This window comes from Hirundo rustica, chromosome 1 (assembly GCF_015227805.2).
Source record: "Hirundo rustica isolate bHirRus1 chromosome 1, bHirRus1.pri.v3, whole genome shotgun sequence".
Lineage (NCBI taxonomy): Eukaryota > Metazoa > Chordata > Aves > Passeriformes > Hirundinidae > Hirundo > Hirundo rustica.
In genome coordinates, this window is record NC_053450.1 from 13,553,246 (window position 1) to 13,576,394 (window position 23,149).

At 40.6% G+C, this 23,149-nt stretch overlaps 1 protein-coding gene across 3 annotated transcripts in view; it reads left to right on the plus strand.

Annotated features, from left to right (window-relative positions):
- SAMD12 (sterile alpha motif domain containing 12) overlaps positions 1 to 23,149 on the plus strand; it is a 169,383-nt gene that overhangs the window by 135,527 nt on the left and 10,707 nt on the right. For 2 of the 3 annotated variants that reach the window (XM_040066961.2, XM_040066977.2), the window contains exon 5: positions 2,153 to 2,281. The exons of the other annotated variant lie outside the window; for it this stretch is intronic. In XM_040066961.2, coding sequence (XP_039922895.1) covers positions 2,153 to 2,281 — 129 coding nt within the window. The remainder of the gene's footprint in view (positions 1 to 2,152; positions 2,282 to 23,149) is intronic. 3 annotated transcript variants of the gene reach the window in all.

A 23,149-nucleotide genomic window follows, 5' to 3' on the forward strand; every position in this document is an offset into this window, starting at 1 on the left:
AGCACGATGTGTGGGACCAGTCTGTGTCTGCCTCTGCAAAAGCCGAGGCTTAACAAAGCCAACATATTTCTGTGCTGGTGACATCTGTTACTTCTGCTCCTGCTCTGCAGCAGCTGATGTGACCCAGCTGTGGATCAGCATTTGTAGGAGTGAAGGAGCTGAGGATTATGCGCTCAATATCTTTTCAGTACATCCTGCTGCAAACTCCACTGATTTCCAGGGCAACCTCTGGAGAGCAATCCAAATGTTCAGAAAGCTGCCAGCTCTCTCTCTCTTCTTGTCCTCTGCACTGTCCTCCTCTCCTGCTCCCCCATCTGGCCCCCCTTACCTTGGGAATTCATCCATCCCCAACCACCTCAAGAAATGATTGTGGTTTTTGCTTTCAAAATTGCAGTCTGTGTCTCAGAAAATCATAAAATACCCACAGCCAGTTGAACAGGCAGGATTTAAGATGACCTGCAAAAATCTGGAGAGAATAGAATATAACCATAGATAAAAATTACAATTAAACTTCCATTTTCTGAAAGAGAAAAACCACGTGAAAACAATGGGCTCTCCCATTTATCCTCCAGACTAGAAAGTAACAGAAATCAGTTCTTATTGTATTGAGTTCTTAAAAAAGATCTGCCTTTCTCAGCGAATTTATAAATTAGTCTGACTTTGAAATTGTGGCATGTGGATGATTTCAGAGGTGAAAAGATGAGCATTATTTGCATAATAAAATCACAAAAGGAGTGAGTATGCAAAATGTAATTCATTTAAAATTCACCCATCCAACATGCTGGGCACAGGTGCAGAAGATTAATAACAAAAATAGTTACCCTCTGCATATAAATTAATGGCAATGTCCATAACTAAGAGCTACCTTTCCCACACTGAGAAAAGCCTTTGGAGAAGGGGTATTCTGCATGATCTGACTGTGACAGATCCTATTAGAGCAGGGAGGGTGAGGGCAGGCAGTCCCATGCTCCCCTGTGCCAGTAGCAGATGTTCTGAATACTCTGTGGAGTCCTGGGTATGAGCTGCTGTGGGCCAGAGTGGCTGAACAAGCAGGTCTGAGTGGCAGCAGTGCCTCTGTCAAATGAAGTACATTATAAGTGTTTTAAAGGATCTGCTCTTGTGTTCCAGAGACATAAGTTTGTCACTTTTTTTTTCCTTAATCAACATCTGTGCAGTTGGTTGACACAAAATGGATGACTGGAGGGTATTTGGTAATTCCAGGACCTTGTAAAAATAAGTTCTTTTTTCTGCGACAAGCAAAGGTGACTGTAATGGTTGCAACAATGCCACTACATTTCTGACAAAAACTTGATGAAGAGATTGGATTTTATTACAGTTTTGTGTTATGTGGTTAGTGATGCATTACACTTGAAAAGCCCAGACAGAGACATGTCCTGTATTTTCTAGTAAATGGTTTCTGAAGCTCTTACCCCTAGGGCCATCTTGGTTAAGGCACAGAGAGGAACATTTGAGCTTGGATTTGATAAAGAATAAGTTGGGGTTCTTCTCTCCTAAACTGTAGACCTAACGATGTGACCTACATCATGCCTGCTTTAAATGTCTACCTCTGTTGGAGTCCAGGACATTCCCTTGTCTGCCCTGGGAGGTCAGAGACCTGGACAGGGGGCTCTGGGACCCTGGCCCAGATCCCACAGGGACATTGGCTTTGATCCCAGTCCATGGGAAAGGCTTCCTGCACTGCAGGATGGATTGCAGGCGACAAGAGTGTGAAAGATAGTAGTTTAGCTTATCACAGGGTGAAAAAACAGTAGGTTTGGGTTTTTAATATGGAAGTGAATGGGAGCAAGATGGAAGATTTGGGGCGTTGTCTCCTGCTTCTTCTTTCTTCTTCCCTCACTCCATTTTCTGCAGTGACGGTGGCACAAAATAGTTTAAGGAGATTGGGTCAAAGTAGGGATGATCTGTTTAGTATAAGTGATAGGTATTGGCAAATGATAAATGAAGAACATGTAACAATTAGTATAAAAGAAAACGCCACAGCCCAGTGGGGAGGAGTCACCAGATGCCCGAGCAGCTGCACAGACCTTATTTGGGCGCTGAGAAAATTGTAAGATAAGAAACAATAAACAAAGCATGCAACCTTGAAAAATCAGAACCTGAAGACTCCGTCTCTTTCTTGCGTCTGGCTCAGGGCTTTGCAGAAGGCAAAAGACTCTAAAACCACCTGAATCTCAGAAAAGAAACCGAGGTACCTCCAGATGGAATGAGATGAACCACACACCAGAAATGTCTGTTGCTCTCTATTGTGGAAGAAAGGAAGGTAGGCACTGACCTCTTGGCTGTTCTGCTCTGTGGAGAGCTGCTGTTGGCTAAATGAAACATTTCCTAAGGGGATTCAATGGTGGCCTGGAAATGGTCAGTAAATAACTGTTCATGGTATTGAAAATAAATCTGAAAGGGCACGTCCTAGGAGGCTTCACAGCAGAGATTAAAGCATCTGAATATCAAAGTGTGTGGGAAGGACAAAGACTGCTGTTAGGTTTTAAATGGGTGTATGGTTTGAGTATATGATTTGCAAATATTACTGGATTTATTTCCGCTGAGTTTTTTAAATCAAGCCCATGCCGAAAAGCACATTTGAAAACTCCACAAGCAGCTTGAAATAAACAGGAGTTGTCTGTTAATTACTGTTTTGCTTATTTTACTGCTATGTGATCCATTGATATGAACTTCTCTGCCCACTAATAATATTGGTGGTATCCATACTGCATCTGTACTGTGAGATCTGGTGCTGCTTTCCAGCACTTGGGTCTAGGTACTTCTCACCTCCACAGTGGTGGAAGGCTCTCATTTCCTTCTTTCAGTAGAACCAAAAACTTCAGTTTATATATAAAGGAAGCCCAAATAGCAGAGCATCCCAGGACGCTCCAGTGGGCCCTTCAGGTTGGCCATCAGAGGGGAATAATTATAGAATCATAGGATTATTTAGGTTGGAAAAAAATTTTAAGGCTGTCAAGTCCTACACTTTTACCCAGTACTGCCCTGTCCACCACTAAACCATGTCCCTAGGTGCCACATTTGCACATCTTTGAACACCTCTAGGGATGGTCACTTCACCACTGCCCTGAAAAGCTTGTTCCAATGCTTGAGAACCCTTTCTCAGTAGAAACTTTTCCAAACATCCAGTCTAGACCTCCCCTGGTGCAATTTGAGATTGTTTCTTCTTGCTCCATCACTTGCGGCTTGGAAGGAGAGACTCACCCTACCTGGCTACAGCCTCCATTCAGGTGGTTTTATACAGGGGTGAGGTCACCCCTGAGCCTTCTTTCTCCAGGCTGAACACCCCCAGCTCACACAGCTGCTCCACATAAAACTTGTGCTCCAGCCCCCTCACCAGCTCTGTTGTTCTCCTCTGGACAAGCTCTAACCCATCAATGTCTTTCTGGTAGTAAGGGGCCCAAAACTGAACACAGGATAATTGTGGGCCAGGTGCATTTTCTAACATGTCTCTGCCCTATATTATAAACTGAGCCATGGTGATACAGTTCATCTCAGGCATAGATCAAGACAAAGGATAGGACTAATTTATCGCTTGGCTTTGCTCCCAAAGTCTATTGTTCAAGGGTTTATAGAACAAATCAGCTATTTTGTTACGATACATAACATGATAAATTTTCTTCCTGCTTTGCTTTCTTCACCTTTCCATTTCTTGTCCCTCTTCTGAACTGGTCCATATTGCCTTTTTCTGCTTCCAGTTCTCCCCACAGTGCACAAATGCCACCTAGGTGTCAGCTGTCCTTTCCTTCTATAGTAGAGTTAGCTGCTACACAGGTGTCTGCAGCACCAGTCCAGGGGCTCTCAGCTTCAGTGACTGACAAATCAGTAGATTGCAGCTGAAGCAAGTCTGCAGCTTGAAGAGAAACAGGTGAATGAGAACTGGGGAAAGAAGAGTTGTACCTTGGGCATGGAGTTGCTCCACCCATGGACATACTCAGAAGCAGCCAGAGCAGTTGGCAGTTACCATTCTGCCTGGCTATTATTAAATGATATTGATCATCAGGATTGATGGCTAATGCTAAAAAAAGCCCTGGCATTAGACAGCTGTAGGTGCTCTCTTCATTCAGACCAATGAGTTTCTAACTGGGGGACAAGCAGGCCAGGACAAAATGATTCTGTTGAAGTTGGAAGGTCTCTTCTAGGCACATTTTGCCTAGGTCAGAAGGGCATCTCCATGTGGGAAAGTCAGAGATAGGCAGAGGTGCTGAGCATAAGAGGGTGGAGCTGTCAGAGGTATATAAAGATGATGGCCCCCACGGCAACATTTGGAGTGCAGAAGGAAATCACTGGGAAGTAGGAGTATAAGAGGAGCAGGTGGCAGGCAGAAAATGCATGATGTGGTCAGAGAGTGAAGGATAAATTTCAGTGTTGACAGCATATGGATTAATAGATCAGCAGGATCTGCTCTGATAAAGCTGACACCAGATGCTGTCGCTGAGAGAGCTGCACAACTAAACAGGAATTTAAAGAAGGGAGGCAGCAGTAGGAAGAACTGACAGAGCAGCACACAGGTAAAATGAGGAAGAGAGAGATCATTCAGCTTAATTCCTCTGCCTTTGCTACCTTCCTTCTACACCCAGCAAAAAAACCCCTTGAGGAATGGGACAAGAACAAAAACAATTACCATAATTTGCTATAAATCTCCTTCTGGCCCTACTTTCTCTTTCCTGTGCCAATGGCATAATGGGAGGTCATCTCCTGAGAGCCTTTCCTCTACCAGCTTTTTAGAACATGCAGAACAAATATGTTTACTGTGAAGTGTGAAATGTGGCTGATGCCCTTTATAGGGGGAAATTGTTAAGGGTAGATTGGAGCTTTAGTAGTGCTGGTAATGTGATGCTGTCCAGATGTGGAGAATGGCTTCTTATTTATTCTTGATCTGGAAAAAGTATGAACGATAGTAAATACTGCCTGCTTCTGAAGAGATTTATGTCATGGGCTTAGTGTGGGCTTCTCAAGAAGGTATGAGAGGAGAATATAAAATGAAACATGGCTGTTTATAATTGAAGAACATTCTCCCCAGGGGATCATATAACTTTTTTTTTTTTAATGAAAATTCAGTCAACTAGATATTTAGTTAGCCCAAGGAAATGTTTTCAGTTATCAATTAAAGGAAGTATGGGTGTTCTGTTGCTTGAAGATGCCATATCTTAAAATGAATCAGGATGTTGGATAATTATCATTTTACTCCTTATTAAATTGCTTTTTTTCTCCAGCAATGGCTGTAGCAGCTGTTTAGCCACATTCATTACACATGTAGAGTAAAAGTTTTTATTTTAACTACAAATACTAGGACTAACATTAGTTTTTTGAAGTTAGTTTTTCAGCTGAGAGTTGAATACTGAATCAGTAGGAATTTAATCCATTTACTGTTTTAGTATCATTTAACAGAAAGGCAAATTTCTAAATGTGACTTAATTTTGGAAAGGACTTGATTATGAAGTTGCTTTTTGTGGTATTGTAAAGATCTGCATTTTTGAGAGTTTACATTAAACATGCAAAATTATTTGCTTGCTTTTTAAAGAAAGTGAATTAGAAAAAAGGATTTGTACATGAAAGATGCTTTTTCCTGAATATTAATAAGGCACGGATTAAAAAAAAAAAATTATTGCGCATTCACTCAGAATTTAAGCCAAAGTACAATTCTACTGTAAACGAGAAGATGTCTCAATGCATTGTCAAACTGGGATTTCATTGATATTCACATTTGCAGGATGTTTCAAAACTCGGTCGTCATGGAGTAAGCACAGAAATAGTGCTGCGGAACTGTGAGGGGCTGCATAACATGCACAAGAAAAAGCACTTAACTGTAGCATTTGTGATTATCTGTGAGATAAGGATGAAAACAAATTTGTATACACAGCTTTTGCAGGGCCTGGGTTGTAATTTCAGTCATGTCTTCCACATTCTCTTGCTGACTCTTGGCCTTCTTCGTCTTGGGTCTCCTATGGGTCTCAGGGTTTGTAAGTTCTCTTTCTGAATTTTATCTGAAGATATTTCTAAGCAGTTTCAGATCTGTGTATTGAGGACAAGATGTTGAATTGGATGACTACACACCCTAGATGATGAAGTTGAAGGATGATACGCAAAGAATAAGGACTTGAGGAAACCATGCAACCGTAAGCGCACAATAGGGTACCTTATGAGTTGAGTTTGCATTAAATGCATTTCTGCTTTAGTCCTAAAGTATCACACTGTTTTACTTATAAAATTAGAGGCTTTTAAGTACAGCTACAAATCTTAATTTGCATTGTTGGAAAAACCAATTGCAAACGAGACTAGCTGAGGTGGGAAGGGATCTCTTGAGATTGTCCATTCCAAGTCCCCTACATAAAACATGGTCCACTAGAGCAGGGTACTCAGGACTATCCCCATTCAGATGTTAAATCTTTCCAACCATACAGGCTGCATAAGCACTTCAGACAATCTGTTCCAATTTTTGATTACCAACACAGTGAAAAGGTCTCTTCTTATGTTTAAGTAGAATCTCCCCTCTGTCAGATTCATGCCCATTGCCTTTTGACCTGTCACTGGGTGCTGCCTAAATGAGCCTGGCTTCTTCTTCTTTCCTTCTTCCATCAGATGTTTACGCACAGGCGCATGTTCCCTCAAGCCTTCTCTTCACCAGAGCTGAACAGGCAGAGTTCTTGGTCTCTCCTTGTATGACAGAAGCTCCAGTCCCTTCATCATCTTTGTAGCCTTTTGCTGGACTTGCTCCACAAAGTCCCTGTCTCCCTTGTACTGGGGAGCCCAGGACTGGACACAGCATTCCTGACCTTGGTGTGTCACTGATGCTAAGCAAAGAGAAAGATGATCTCCCTTGCCCTGCTGGCAATGCTGCCCTATGCAGCCTGGGAGGCTGCTGGCCACCTTCACTGCAAGGGCCCAATGCTGGCTCATGGTCAGCTTGCTGTCCACCAGGACTCCCTGGGCCATTTTTGGAAAGCTGCTTTGCTGACATTTGCCTGAGTTGCGTCATGGTGCCTGGGGTTATTCCTGCATGGAGGCAGGATTTCATGCTTTCCTTTGCTGTAGTTCATGGGACAGACATTAAAACAAGTTGTGAGACTCACTGGAACTAGTATGTTTCCTAAGGAAAGGTAGACATAATACATTGAATATTAGATCCACTTGTTTCCCATGATAAGGTTAAACCTTGTCATTCTTTAGACTGGCAGACCAGGAACTCATTTGCTGAACCACCAACATTTGGCTCTCATAGTCAGATGGAGGTTTCTGATTAAGAAGCCTAAGCCTCCAAATGCTGGAAGTCTGTGGGTGCCATTCCATGAGGTGGAATGTGGGAGTGATCCATCCTTGTTAGTGCTGGGTCATTTTTAGATGCAAAAATAGTGTGGTTGGGTACCTAGCTTTCACCTCCTCTTTCTGCAAGCTTTTTCTTTCAAAAAACTTAAGGAACACTTTTTGGCTGATATATGTTCATATCCAGATAAGCCAAATGTACTGCAGCTTTCCCAAAAACTGCAATCTCGGTGTTACAGCTTTCCTGGCATTCACAGCCAGTGCTTGAAGGCAGTCTGACATGTTCAGTCCAAGTGAAGGTGTTGTGCATACAATGAAGGCCTCTCATTGTTTTTATCCTTAACAGCAAAATAGTATCGAGCAAGTACAGGCAGGTTCTTCTTTGTGTGTTTTCAGCTTAACTGTATTTCGAAAACAGATGAACTGAATTGCAATGTAGAGGAGAAGGAAAAAAAAAAAAAAAAAAAAAAAAAAAGAGAGAGAGAGAAAAGTAGTCAAAAGGGTCATGAATAAGCATCTGCCCAATGTTATAGATAGTTATTATCAAATATAGTAAGATACATAGGCATTGTATGCTATTAAAGATTTAAATACGTTAGTATTTTTCTGAGAATATTTGCTCTTCAAGAAAACTGTTTGGCAGGACTGAAAGGTGTCCCTTCTTGAGACTTGCCCAAATGTACTCAGTAGTTTGCCTTCTGAAAGTGTGATGAAGGAGTGTCTACTTCTTAAAGAGGCTCTCATGATGAAATGGCTCAAAATCACTCACACTCCCAGTAAGCCTTCATTTTAGCTAAAAGTTAATCTAGGACGATGGCATGATGCATAATGAAGAGCTTACTTTTGCCTGTCCTGAAAAATTTCAGTTAAAATCAGGTTTCTATCTTATGTTACCTTCTGTTTACAATTCTCCCAAAAATTGCACCGCGAGTCCATTGCTGTGTTGACAAGCCAGTTGTATTTTCTGTTGGGTCTCCTTGAAACAAAAACTGTGATGAATCTTCATGTGTCAGGTCTGTTGTAAATGAAAGAATGCATGTACTGCTCACTGTCCCAGGACCAGTGTTGCTGTATATTGTTTTGGAAGGTAATACAAAGCCCAAAGAATCAAGATTTCTTGGCATGATAATCTATATTAAAGAAAAAAAAGTTGCCTGGTGTCAGGACTTGTTTTTAACTGTTTGGAAGGGGCTCGGGGAAGGAGACGGGGAGCATACGGGGGATGGCTATCTTTTCCAGACAGTTGACTGATGCTGTGAAAAACCCAGTTCACGCACAGGAGGCACGACTTCACAGCTCGGCTTTTCACATGTTGCTGTCAGCAAGTCTTTCAGAAAGGATCAGTACAGAAATAGGCAGGTTTGGTGCCCGCCACCGATCCCACCCTAACACCATCTGGTGAAAACAAGAAACCCTGGGAGCGGTTTGTGCAAGTGGGTTTGGCAAATGGCAAATAGCAAATAACCTCACCTGCAGTGCCTGTGAAATGCTGCCTGGTGTCATTTTGTCAAACGATAATGAAGAAAGGGAAAATATCTTGATACTACAAAAAGTAAACTCTTGTGCAAATGTGCAGCCTCATATTTAGATCAAGCTCTTCTTATGCTATGAGTTTTTAATTAAATGAGTTACGCAATCCCTAGGCAAAAGCAACTGAGTATTTTCTTTTAAGTTTCAAAATTTTATGTGGTTTAGCATTTATTTTGTTTAACTTTATTTCTGATCACTGAAAAACAGGGAATAATTTAGATTCTACTAGGAAGAAATTCTTGACTGTGAGGGTGATGAGACACTGGAATAGGTTGTCCAGGGAAGTTGTGGATTCTCCAACCCTGGAAGTGTCCAAGGCCAGGCTGGATGTGACCATCAGCAACCTGGTCTAGTGGGAGATTCCCTGCTGTGGCAGGAGGTTGAAACAAGATGATCTTTTAAAGTCCTTTCCAACTCAAACCGTTCAATGATTCTATGATTCTCATAGGTTGAGATCAATATAGTTCAGACATCTCTTGGCCTTTTTGGCCAGACCTGGCACAGGCTGTGGAGAATTGAATGGGTCTGAAATTCTTTATTGAATGGTTTTTGGTTATCTCTGAAATTGCAGTCTGCAGAGCAGGTGTTTGAATGCATTATTTCCTGTGTAAAAGAATGTAAAGCCATTGGTGCATTTTGGGTAACAGGGCCTTTATACCATCATAAAATAGGTTTAGCAAGAACTTTTTAATAATTAGATATTTTGTATTTTCTAAAATTTTATCATATTCATAATTAATTTTGCTTAACAGAGCAAAGTGTTATAGTATAGTGTATATATATGTATAGTGTATATATATGTATATAGCATATACACATACACTGTATACATGTATAGTGTACAAACACTTTCACACATATATAGTGAAATTCTTTTACTTTTTCTCTGAGAAGTTAATCTTTGGAAATTAGTTGTGGTTTTATTTTTCTGCTTTCAGATCCACTGCTTAATCCAAGCCTAGCTATAAATGAACATATGACTCCTTCTCTAGACAGCGGTTTTGAAGGGGAGTCTTTGCATGTCTAGATTGTTATTGTTTCACTTCCTTTTCAATATTGTAAATTCTGCCTTCAATATTAAAATAGTCTGTCAGAGAAACATGGTACTTTTCCACAACCAGTCTTGACCCTAAAAGTCATTTTTGTAAACAGAAGCGTCTGCTGATATTTCAGAAGTATTGACATTTTTTGTAAATTTTGTATTGCATAATCATAGGAATGGCTCTTTCTGTTTTCATATTGCAAATCTTTTGTCCAAATTGTCCCTTTATGAGAGGAAATTTTAAAAGGCTCAAGAACGTCACTAGGCTGGAGAACAGTAGAAAAAGCCCTAGAGGGCAAATAGAAGGGGTTTAATATTTTGTTTAGTTCTAAATACCTGGTATTCCTGTGTTACTTCTCTGAATCAGTCATGTATTACAGTGGAAGAAAAATTAAGCCAGGCACTTTTGAAAGTAACCCTCCTACTCAAAATTTAAACTCTCTAATCAGAACAGCAGTTTAAATATTGTAAAGTTTAATGACTTAATCATAAAATGTTACAATACAGTAGCAAATGCAATCAAGATGCAGGAACTACATCTGATTCCATGGAAGAGCATGGGGTATCAGATGCATTACTTCCTCCAAGAGAAATCTCCTACCTGAAAATATTTCTACATGTACTGAGTTAAAGCAGGTGAATTTGAAAAGAAATTGCAATTGCTGCATTCCCTGCAGAAAACTTTATAAAATATCCGTGCAGTATTGAAGTTCTTTATAGAATAGCAATATTCTCTCTTTTCTCTTATGAAAAAGATATTTTCCAGATTTTTTTTACATCTCTTGACTTGCTTAAAAGTCTGTCTGCATGACTTGCTGCTGAAGGTAGCACTTCAGCCCTCAAAATCTTAAAACTGTGACCAATCGTATGGTTTATCATGACTGTGACAATATTTGTTATTTCTCTTTGAGCCACTGCTTCTGAAGTCATGTGAAATTACGAGTTTTCAGCTTTCATTAAGCAATAAAAAAGAAGTTTCTGGCCCTTCATGGTCTGGAGAGAACAGCTTGGAAACTGACTGGTAACAACTGAAAAATCAGAGAGCGGGTCAATCTCTCAGATTGATTTTTTACCCAGCCTTATGGTTTTGTGGAGAGGAGTCTGATTTTCATCTTCTGCCAAGACTGACAATATTGTCAATATTCTGTGATCTATGGCAGTGCACTTTATCATGTGTATCATCAAGATCAGAGTTTCAAATTTTATACAAAGATAAAACTGTTGATAGACAAAGTGATGGTAGAAATATGGGAAAAAGTGAATACTTTTCAAAGTAATTTTGTGTGTTTGCAAGAGCTTCCATTTTTGAATGTACTCTGAAAGTTCCTTTTCTGCTGGGTTACTTTTCTCTGCATGTGTAATTGTAGGTGTACATATAAGCATGCATTATATATATAATACATACAGTACATACACATACACACATACATATACGTGTGTGTGTGTATGCATGTGCAAGGCAACTGGTCTTGTAAGAGACAAACCTTCACAGTCCTGGATAAGGCTGTATGGAGTTTAACTCAAGATCTTTGATTGCTCAGACACTTTAACATTCCTGCTTAGTTTCACATAATACATCCAAACTTGTCTCCTCTGGCGAGGAGAGAAAAGTACAGGGCAAAGTTTTACTATAATGATAGATGTAATAAACCATTTTTATATTTCTTCAGGAGCAGTTAACTGAGAACACCCAAAAACTTACATCCAGCAATTTACTATTTTAAGATTGCCCGGAACAAGTTAATGTTAGGTTTAGTGCTTTGTAATTTAACTATAGAAGTGCACCTAAAATGTTGAGTTTTGCAGACCTTAAGAAGATTTGCTTCTCAATTTGTATTTGTAGTTGAAGTGTGTTTAATAATTTACTGTTAGGTGCACAAAACTACTGCTGCAATCCCAGGTTAGCTAATAGTAGTTGACAGTATCTTTGGTTTTTCTCTAGGCTGTTTTAGAGATTCTGTACTGCAATCTTAGCCTGATCTTAATGAGATCCAGCTGGGAGTTAAAAGAGCACTATCCCCTGCATGCTCACACACACACACTCCAGAAATATTGATGTGGCTCTTTTATTGCTCAAAGCAGGGATTTGGGAAGCAGCTGCAGCCTCTGGGAGCTGGGGTTTGTTGTGGGGGGCTGGTGAGAGGTAACCAAGACAAGACTGACTGTGGCCACCAGGCTGTGGGCTACAAACCAATGCAGGCTGAAAAACGGAGCTTTCAGCTAAAGCTGGAGGAAAACATCTGTCCATGGTGCAAGACTGATCTGATAGTCCCCACTAGTAACAACCCTGATTCAGCCCTGGTTTAAGACGATTCAGTCCTGCTCCTAGAGGAAGGATCCCACCTGTGGAAGCCCTGATGCATCCAGAGCTGTCTCACATTATACAACAGAAGTGTAAGTTATCTAGTAAATAGTCACTGCATTGCATTTATTTGCACATGAGAAGAGAGCAGAGGAACATTAACTGTTAGGTTTTTTTGTTGTAAATGGACAGAAATGTGAGTCACTCCTGAGCAGCTCCTTCATGAGGCTGTTCACAGTTTGATGTGGACATCTGACAGGTTTGAACTAAGGGCTATCACACAGCCACCACCAGCTGTTAAATTTAACTCTCCTGCTTGGAAGCCTGCTTATTCTGAAAGTTTCTTTCTACACAAGAGGATCGGGCTGGATGGCGTGCCTGGCATAAACTTGCTTCACCTGCCTGTGGGTGCCCTTCAGACAGGTAACATTGAAGAGGAAGCTGGTTAAATTTCCACAGATCCAGGGAGGCAGAAAAAAATGGAAAGAATTAATGAACTCGGGATGAAGGCTTGAGTCTTTAACTGCATCTTACTATATTAACTAGAGATGCAAAAAAAGCCAACCCAAAATCAAAACTTTAAAAAAAATCCCAAAAGCAAACAAACAGCACCAAAACAACAACAACCAAAAAAAAACCACAAAAAAAACAAAAAAACAAACCAAAAAACCACACACAAAAAAAACCACCAACCCCCCCCCCCCAAAAAAAAAAACAAAAAAAAACCCCCCAAAAAAAACCAAAAAAAAACCAAACCACCCAAAGAAAAAATAGAAGACATGTTTGAACAGCTAAAGGTGAGTCAGCACACTGGAAACTAATGCACGTGACTGATGAGATTATCTGTAAATCTCTTTTTCCACTTTCCCCTCTTCCCCTAAATTACAGTTTAATGACTGCTTTTTAAAGCTTGTTGCTTTCCTGAAGCCCAAAATCTCCCTCTGTCCTGCAGAGAGGTCAGCACTCTTCTCCTGCGAGGCACAGAGCTTCATGCCCATAGGCTGGGGGTAGATCTTAAAGCCCCAAACAAATGTTAAAGCTCATTTGCTAATTATTAGCTCCAGGAGAGAATAACTTTGATTTCACAGTAAGTATTTTCAAGGACCATTTTTTTAACCTTTCGCAGAAAGGATATTCAGTAGCTTCAATCATGAGTGTGTGTAAGTGAGAAGATAATACTGCAGGGCCTAGATTTGCAGCATCTGCTGAGGCACCAAATGCCACCCTTCTAATTGAGAAGCACCATCATTAATTCAGGTATCTCATGTCATTAAGGGCAATTAATAATCATCATTAGTTAAGGTGTAAATTAGGTGGTGTGATTGCAACAGTAAGGTTAGACTCTGGTGGATCTGATTTCTCTGTGTAAGGGAGGAAAAGAATCTCAGGTTCTCCAGCTCCCTTCCAAAAATCTCCTGTAATGTCCCTTGCGCAGTTACCAATGCCTAAACCCCTCACAAACCCCACACATCCCTAATTCAGGCTGTCAGTCCAGCATCTTTCACATTTGTTTATCTTTTACTAGGGTGGTGGCGAGCTGGGGTTTTGGCTTTTTTTTTCCTTGATTCTTCAGAATAGCAAGAATGCTAGAATGGCTGGAAGCACATGCACTGGCAAGCCTGCTGCGCTAATCCTCATGGGATGCCCAACTCCCTCGTTTCCTGAGTACATGGTGTTCATAAGCGTAGGTTGGCTGTGAGGCAACTCCAGCCAACACCCTCAGTGTTTCACAGTCTTGACATAACTTGATTTCAGGAATGACTAGAGCCAAGTCTGCTTTAATTTTTCTCCTTCCTCATGTGCACTTACTTCTATTTTGTGCCTGTGATCCACGTTTGTAAATTTAAACCACTGCTCAGGAGAGGAAGGTGTGGCTTTCTGCTTTGCTCCTTCAGATAGCCTTGAAATAGGAACAGGGAGAAGGCAAAATTTCTCTTCCTTCAAAGAAATGCACTAGGTACTTGGTAATGTTCAAGCAAAGCTCCTGACTGCTTTCAGGTATAGAACCTGGTCCCTGGGCACGAATGAAAATTTCCAGTAAGGGAAATTAGCATATTATTAAGCCTTTAAGTAAGATGCTTAAATAAGTGGCCACACTTCTGTGAACACTTCACAAGCTTCAGTATAAATGTTTGAAACAGTGGTAGCTGCTGTAGGTTTAGCAATTGTTAAACGAAAATAACCAAAACCCAAGAACCACCACGACTGCCCTTTTCTAAAACCCTGTTTGTGCCTGCAAGGCACAAAATGCTGGTTTCTGTTCACCTCCAAGCGAAAGGTAGTAGCGGATGTTGTGTTACTCTAATCTCACTGATGACTATTTTTACGAAACAGGCTACAGTCTACAGTGCATTTATTAGTACATGATGGAAGGGCATAAATAATTTAAATAACAGTTGTCAAAATAAATGAGCAAAGTGCATTTTGTGATAAATTACCCTTGCTTTTTTAAAGTGTTTCTCACTTAGTAGGAAAATTCAGTCATTTGCAGTGGATCTCCCTATCCTTAAAGTGAATTAGCAAGCTTCTAGTCTCTTAGCCATAATTTTAACCTTAACTAAAAAGGAATTATTTTGTGTTACTTTGGCAAAGGTTCCTCCTTAATATTCTTTTACAGCCATAGCCCTACAGTGTAATGTAAGTTATGTATGTATCCTAGGGACTTGGATTTTAGAGCGGAAAGCTGACTATGGACAGTAAAGAATTTCAGCTAGCATAAATATATAATTGTTCTAAACAGAATTTTAACAATAATTCATATCACTGACTACTTCATTCCTTCCATTTGCATGCAGATGCCAACCAAATTCATAGTGGCTTGAGGAGTGTGTAATGGGAAGTTATTTTGTAGGTGTGCAATACCAACATTAATGTGTACACAGAGCATACATCTACTTAATTTGTCTACTTGTGTGTTTTAAGGTAAAGATAAATAATGGAAGTTTGTTGTCACCAGTCTATTTTGTAACATTTATACGCAACTGTGCTTGGTCTCCTTTATCTTTGGGGTTGTTTTTTTCACTTCCTCTCTCCTGAAACTAAAGAGGCTGCCACAGTTAAGCATCTCTGCAAATCAGAAATTAAATCCTTTTTCACTACCATTCTGTGGGTGCCTATGATGGATTTTGTTTTGTTTTGAGACTGGCTTACTTATAAAACATGGCAGACAACCTAAAAAATGGCAGTAGGTTTCAGGTGCACTAGTAACAACCAAGGTATTTTTTACAGCATTTAGCTTGCATGGGCTAGTTATGGAGATGAGAGTATGCTTTTAAATAAATCATCCCTGGTTAAGTATTACTGTGAGTCCATTTTAGTCTTACCTTGAAATCAAAGAGCAAATTTCCTATGTGTTGCTCAGACAAAACAGAAGGCTTTAAATACAGACTTTCAGAGGTAAGTCTGGCATGCATCGTGACACACCAAGGATAAGCTGGAAGAGTGAAAAATATTTTTGTTTTGAGCTAACAGGGTGGTTGTATACAGTAATCAGTGCCAACACAGAGAGGCAAGATAAAAATCTGATATCCAGATAGATAGACAGGCATCAATAAGAGGCAGATTTTGATTGTCTCTACAAAGTGCAGTCTTCATGCCAAGAGGCCCAGATGTCATATTCTTGTCCATCTTCTGGCCGTTCCATCTTGGCCATCAGTGACTCTAATTGTGGAAAATCCACAATTAGACCTTTGTTTTGGGGAATAAACCTCTAGAAGTTGGAATCTTCACCAGTCTAGATACCCTACCTTGAAACTGAATTTAATATTTCTACTGGAATGAGACTGGCTGTTTACATAATTTGATTTCACATTCAGTATTAAGTTTGCAGACAGCTTCAAGTATGTAATGCGGGGAAAGGGTGTCAGATGACATTAGAAACATTCTGGCTGTTCTCTGATGCAGCAGGGTTACAGGGGATGCTTTCAGTTCTCCCAGAGCTGTTGGAGAATTTGCTATATCCTCACTCATAGTGTCTGCATATGTACAAACACAGTTTCTGTGTGTTCATTTTGTCCCTTTCTTACATTAAACAAGTGCTATGACATGGGGAGATTGTAAGTCCAAGATTAAAAAGTCCAAGAAAACTAAGAGGATTGAGAGCTACTCTATTTAGGATGGATGTGATTCTGGGTGAAGAGAGCTCCATCAGTGCCAGTCTGACTAGAACTAGGTAATTTGCTGTGCAGTCACAGCAGGATATTTAACTGCTGGCAGATAGCTGGTATCACACCTTCACAGATTTTTATTTAGAGAAAAGAAAGGTCCAACAATCAAGGAACCTGTATGGAATTAACAGGGAAACTGGTCAACAGGGCACAACTTCTATTCCAGTCTTCCAAATCCTTTGTCTGGTCCTTAAAATCTCAAATAAAATGTTAGCAGCCAGCCCTAGAGTTAACAGTGATTTATTGTAACTTGGTATTCAGGCAGGGAGTCTTGGTCATTCCCAACAAAGTCTGTAGTTCTACTGCCATGCAGAGATACGAGCACCAGGCAAGCTACTATCAGAAACCTCCATTTCAGTGAGACTGTTTTTCACCTTTGTAGTGGTTGTCATGGTCTTCAAAAGGCAAAGTTCCCAAATTAATTCTGTCTCTCACAATAACTCCTGTAAAACATTCTTAGAGTATGCTATTACACATCAGTATGTAAGAATGGCACTGCGTTACTCAAAAAAATCTATTCCATGTGTCTTCAGATCCTCGCATTAAGCCTTAGTTAACTAGAATAGTTTTGTTACGTTTTTTCCCCCTCAGCTCTGTAGATGAAGCACAACTCACAATTCATTTTCTCACATGATAACTGAGATTATGGTTGGACAGGTCAGGCCATTGGATTAGATGATCACTGTAGGTCCCCTCCAACTGAACTATGCTTTCAGTGAAAACCCTGCTCTTCTGCATCACTAAATCAAATTTTGAGGTCCGATTTACCTGCAGGTATGTCCCAGATTTCTTGGTGTTCCCACTGTAACCGGCAATAAGGATGTCCTGAGACCAATCAGGTTTGGTGCTGGGGACCAGAGGCAGGGCCTAGCTCTGCACTGTGTAGACAGTCTGCAGACATAAATAGTTAACAGCAGTAGGTGTCTAAAAATAGCTGAATGAATCTGGGACACACTTTCATTTGCAAGACCTTTGCTGGTACAGCGGCCCAAAAATACCAAGTGTGGAAGGTAGACTTTGGGTTGCATGTGTTACATAAGGAGCTAATGTATGTGTAATGTAAAGTTGTGTAATGCGGAACAGATATTTCAAACAATCAGCTGCTGTCGCCTTTAGTGGTGCTTCTGTCCTGGGCTTTGGTTTCAGAATTGATCCAGATCCCTACCATAGATTTTAAGACCATTTGGAGAGATCCAGTTAAATTTTTGGCTGTCAGAACGCCTTAGTTTTAGTGGAAAACGTTATCAAGCTTTCCAAAAACCTCATAGAGCCTGCTGCAGATGTTTTGGAAGCCAAGTGTTGGAATAGGGGGCAAAAACATGGTCTTGAAACAGTTTTTCATGTTGTATCAGGTGAACTGGAGTTGTGTAAAGATATTAGCCACTCAATCATGAGCTAATACCTAGTCACTTGTCCTGCGGGCAGTCTGCTCTCAGGGAATAGGGGTCATCTTCTTTAAAGGTCATTGCAAATGATATCTTGGTGTGGTGGTATGGATGAGCCGCTGGATTTGTAGAATGTAGGTATTTAGTCCTAATCACTTCTGGTTTTTTATATATATAGTCATGACCAGTAGATGTTGTGTGATATATATATATATGTGTGTATATATATGTGTTACTCATGACATTTTAGCTAGAGATACTGTAGACACATAGCCTGTCTAGATTCTAGACACAGAATGTGTCTATATTTTGCATTTATTTTGCACAAGTGTCTTTCAAGTGCTGTGCATGCTTCTGAGCACCTCATGCTGTCACAGCAGAGATGATGGCTGTCTAGTGACAGACACAGTGAACTCCTTTGTTCATGTGCAGTTGGTTTGTAAAGCACACCTGGATGAACAGCACTCGATAGAAGCAAGATAATCACTGTTCATTAAAATTTGTTTTAAGGTCATGTACTTATATAGACTTGAATTTCTGTGTATTCTATTCCAAATCAGTATCATTAATGAAACTGAATAATTTGCTGTTAGCTGGCAATGTGTTTTCTCAGCAGCTAATTTTAAGTATCAGGACTCTAACCACAGTGCCTATTTTTCCCACGTAGATTCTTTAGAAATGGCATATGCCCCATTTGTCTGATCTCTACTTCTGTGGTTACAAAATAGCCAGGTTACATAAAAACAACTAAATTACATATTTGCATACAATACTGCTGTGGCCCTGCAGAAGCCATTTTGGGTTGTTCAATGCTTACAGTTTCTTTCATTGAAAGGGCTTGTTATTTCACCAGCAGCACTGCAGAGTTGTTCCAGGCTTTTGCCTGGAAACCTTTTTTCCATCATTCTACTCCAACTGCTGTAAACGAAGTAAATAATATTTAGTAAAATAAGTAATAAAAGACAATAAACCAAAGTACTGCTAATGTAGTTCTTTCTGCCATTTAAACCTATGGGATTTTTGTAAGTTGGATTTCAGAGTCTTTGGGCAGAAACCAGCCTTTATTTAAGTGTTTGAATAGCACAGTGGGACCCCAATTCATGGCTGGGCATTGACAAAGTAACACTACTAAAAATAGTTTGCAGAGTTGGGCCCTCCAGTAGCAAAAGAAAAGTCAGAGAATGCATAATTTGAAGAAATGCTCTGGCTGTTGCCAGTGGGTCTGCTGTCCCTATTGTTATTTAAAAACAGAATTAGCTGTGCTTGTTATCTACAGCACAGTCTATCCATTTGCAGCCTGCTGGCTTCATTCTTTATTACCTTTCTAAATCTAGTTAAACATCTATGTTCTTTGAGAGACCATAGTCAGCATTTGGGGAGACACAAGCCAGACTCCACGTTGTGAATACTCCGATTGCGGAGCTGGCTGAAGAGGCTCCTGCTGCTGCCTGTGGCCATTCCTCCCACTCCCTGCCAGGACTGCTGTAGCCGTGGTGGAGCTCTGAGGCAGATCTGCGGAATAAATTGGTTTAAAGCCTTGGTCTAGCTTTTCTCATGGGCTTATTTCACAGGTCCATTGTAGTGTGCAGCAGCATTGGACCAGCAGCAGGGCAGCGGAAGAAGGGGAGGAAAGACTGGAGAACCATCTCCACCACTGAGTGATTCATCACATGGAACTGTGCTCCCAGTACTGTGTGCATGCTGGAAGCACAGCCATGGCCTTCAGCCCACAGGCAGAAGGCAAATCTCTTTCCATTGCTTGAAGGTGGAAAAAGAAAGCTGGTTTAGCAGTGAACAGAATGACTCCCATCAGGCACCCTCAAGGAACATTGAATGTGCACACTCTTAACAGCAGAGACACCAAAATGCCGTGAGAAATTTGCATAGGTAGGGATATTCCCAGTCTCAACATTGCACAAACCATGTGCTTTAGCATAAAAAGCTAGAACACACATAAAAACTTGTTTTCTAGGAGAGAAGGATAGCTATTGGATTACCTTCTTTAAATACCAGATTCAGAAATCGTATCTGTTTACCAGTGATTTCACAAGTTGTTTCCTGGTGAAATTCTTGAGACTGAATCAGTAGCAAAAAGGCTTTCTTAAAAGCTTTTTCTTTCTTTCTTTCTTTCTTTCTTTCTTTCTTTCTTTCTTTCTTTCTTTCTTTCTTTCTTTCTTTCTTTCTTTCTTTCTACATAAAGCTGTTAGTATCTGCAAGAGGAAAATCTGGGGTGTATTTATAGCAGTGGATTTAGAACTGCTTACTGGAGTGGCCTAGTCTGTGTAATAGCAATGAACAATAGTCAGAAGCAATGAAGAAATGCCTTTCATCTCTGTCAGAAGATGTAATTTCCTGAGACATTAGAATGAATTTCTCATTTGGAATCTGGGCCCAGAGGTTAGACAAAAGTTCTTGTTGGCAGGCGGTGCCCAGTGAACACAGAGATGTCTCCAGGATGCTCCATTAAGGCCACAGATACAGTAATCTCATGGGATTCTCTAACCAGAGAAAACTGGAAAAAACAGGGAGACCTGAGCTGCAGCAGCATGTTGTAGTTACACCCTGCTGAGGTGAGATCATTTCTCTTTGAATTCTCAGAATGGAAAGTAGAAGTTGAATGATAATGTAATTAAAAAGTTGATTTTTAACACATTTACAGCTCTACCAGTTCCCATACCCTTCAGGGCCAAACTCCAGAATTCTCAAATCTGTGACTTTTCCAGAAAAAGCCTTTTCATTAGTACAGCAAACAGACTGGCTATTCCTGAACATCTTGCACTGCTTTTCTGATAAGGCTGCTGCTCAGGTTTGCCGTCTCTGCAACATCACAGCTTGCTATTTTATATCCATTTAGACATTTTTTGTGTACAATGTTTAAATCCTGGCTCTTCAGGAACCTAGGGCATGGATCCTCCTAGCTAACCTCTTAGCCAGCCAGTCCCAGCATCTCTTTCTTCATGTTTCCCCCAAGCCTGGTCCAGCCTAAGTAGGGATGAGCATCAAATACAAAATCCTTGAAGAGGGTGTTGGAGGTGGTGGAGGACAAGTTTAAAAATGGCTTAGCAAAAGATGTCCTGGGTGTGTTTATTCTTGGCCGTGTGTGATGGTGGCTGGGCTTGTAAAACAAATCTGACAGTGTGGCTATCTGAGCCAGGTGACAGTGAGGCCATGGAAGGTGGAGTGTGAGTGCTGAGCACGTGTTGCTTGCTCCTCTCTTCGCTGGCAGTGCTTGGCAGTATGCTGTGTTTGCCACGGGGCGAGAGCACACGGGCGCTTACAGCAGAGCATCTGTTCTGCTGCACGTCCAGACGCCCGTTCCCTGGCAGTACTGTGTTCACAGAGGCATGCCCTTAATTATCCTAAATAGACAAATGCATGATGCAAACTGAAAATTCCAGACATATGGACATGCCAGAAGTTTTGTGTCTCTTGTGGGTGAGGCTTTAGAAATGTCTTGGGGGGTTACCAAAACTTGTTGCTACCCCAGATCTGCTTTTGAATGATGTGTCAGCACTTGTTTAAGATAAATATTGAAAGACTCGTAGGCATCATCAGAGAAAATTTTCACAAGTAACTTGGAAATCAAAGTCTTGTTGACTTTAATGAGACTTTGGTGTGCAAATTACTTGGGGGTTTTTGAATATCTTGTCCATCTTCTTTCTAGCCAAAATCTGTTTTATGCTCCAGTGGTAGAAATCCTTCCTTCCTTTCTTCCTTCCTTGAAGCAAAAATTTAATTAGGATGCTTACTGTTCTGGCACTGGGGGAGAGCTACCACAGCCCATTACATATTTTTCCCTGATTTTTGAGGCATGAAAGTTTGTCTGTACATGAATTGTGATAAACTGTTTGGCCTGAGATAAAATGGTAGAACTTTTCCAGTTACAAGTTCTTACCAACCTGATTTCCTACCACAGCTAAAATATTAAATGTATTTAATAAAAAACAAACCACTATGTTTTTTACTTAAATTTTATTTACCTGTGTGAATTTCTTTTCATTTGTTCATATATTCCAAGTGGAAATGAAAAGAAATCAGTAGCAAATCAAAACAATTTGGCAGCACAGGCACAATAAGCTATCCAGCTACAAAATTATACCAACAGTGCTGAGTAAATAATTCCTCTACAAAACTTTAGTACTATGTGGATTTTTTGCAGAAAACATCTCATTATCTCAGTTATGTGTATGAATTTTTAAGAAGATTATTTGGTGTGTAATTTCCTTGTCAAATTCCAATATCCAAGGCCTCAAAGGAATTTAGGTCTCTTATCCCTCACTGGAATCTGTAACATTCTTGATATCAGTAGAAATGTAAGCATTAAACATGCTAATCCTGATCATTGTGGTACCTACACTTTACATGCTAATTGGAAATTGTAACAATCAAATTAAGCATGAAGTTGCAATTCCTGTCACCCCTTGTTTGCCATTTAATTGGTGGATAACTGCTCTGAGCTCCTCAGTCAGCTTCCTTGGTAATCAGAGAAGAGAGGAGCTGCCAAGGACTTGTTTATCCAATATGACAGGTAGGTAGGTGGGTCACTCTTCGAAGGGCCCTGTCTTTCTCCACTGCTTGTGGAAGAAGCCCAGATAACAGTGTAGGCTGGTTCCTTGTCTAGGATGGGTGAAATGAGTCTGTTCAGCCACAGCACAAACTACAGAGCCAAGTGAGCTGGTGCTCTGCACAGCAAATTGCTTCTCATAGCTCTGCACAAGCAGGGATGGATTCTCCGATCCCACTCCTGTCTGTGTTTCGTATTTATCTGGGATTCAAGTCTGCAGTTATGCGTGGAAATACCCAGCTGGCTTTAATCAGGCTATCTGCAAAAATTAAAGTGAATTATCTCAGAAATCCACACAAGCTTTATTTATTTACATCTCTAACCTTTAAGAAAAGCTTCCAGGTGGGAGAGAGATATGGTGTATGTCTTTTTTTTTAATGCTGTTCCAGTTTGTGCAGAACAATTATGTATTTATTTAACTAGACAGCAAAGGGAAATCTAGTGATCTATGATATGGCAGATCAGGCCTTCGCCTTGCCCACTGAGATGCTGCTCTGCTGCATATTTCACTTTCTTTCATCCATCAGTCCATACTGTTATGTTCTGCAAGTAAGGAAATGATGAATGGAAGTCTTTTTCCTGATATGACATTTAGCCCCAAACCCTTCTCTTCAAAATGTAGCAGTGCCCTTCCATCTGACTTTTAAAGGTCAATTTCTACCTGGTATTGAATTATTTTCTAGCACAAACTACATTGGTCCCATCCTTGATTTACACTGGGTATGCCTCTGCTACAGCACCTGAGAGCGTGTCCCAGCCCTGGGTGCTGGATGCCCAGCCTGGCCAGCGATGGCACAGGATGGTGAGGATGGGGAGAGCATCATCATCCTGGACCTTGGTTTCTTGGGAAGAAAAACTGGACTTGGAGGCAAATGGGGC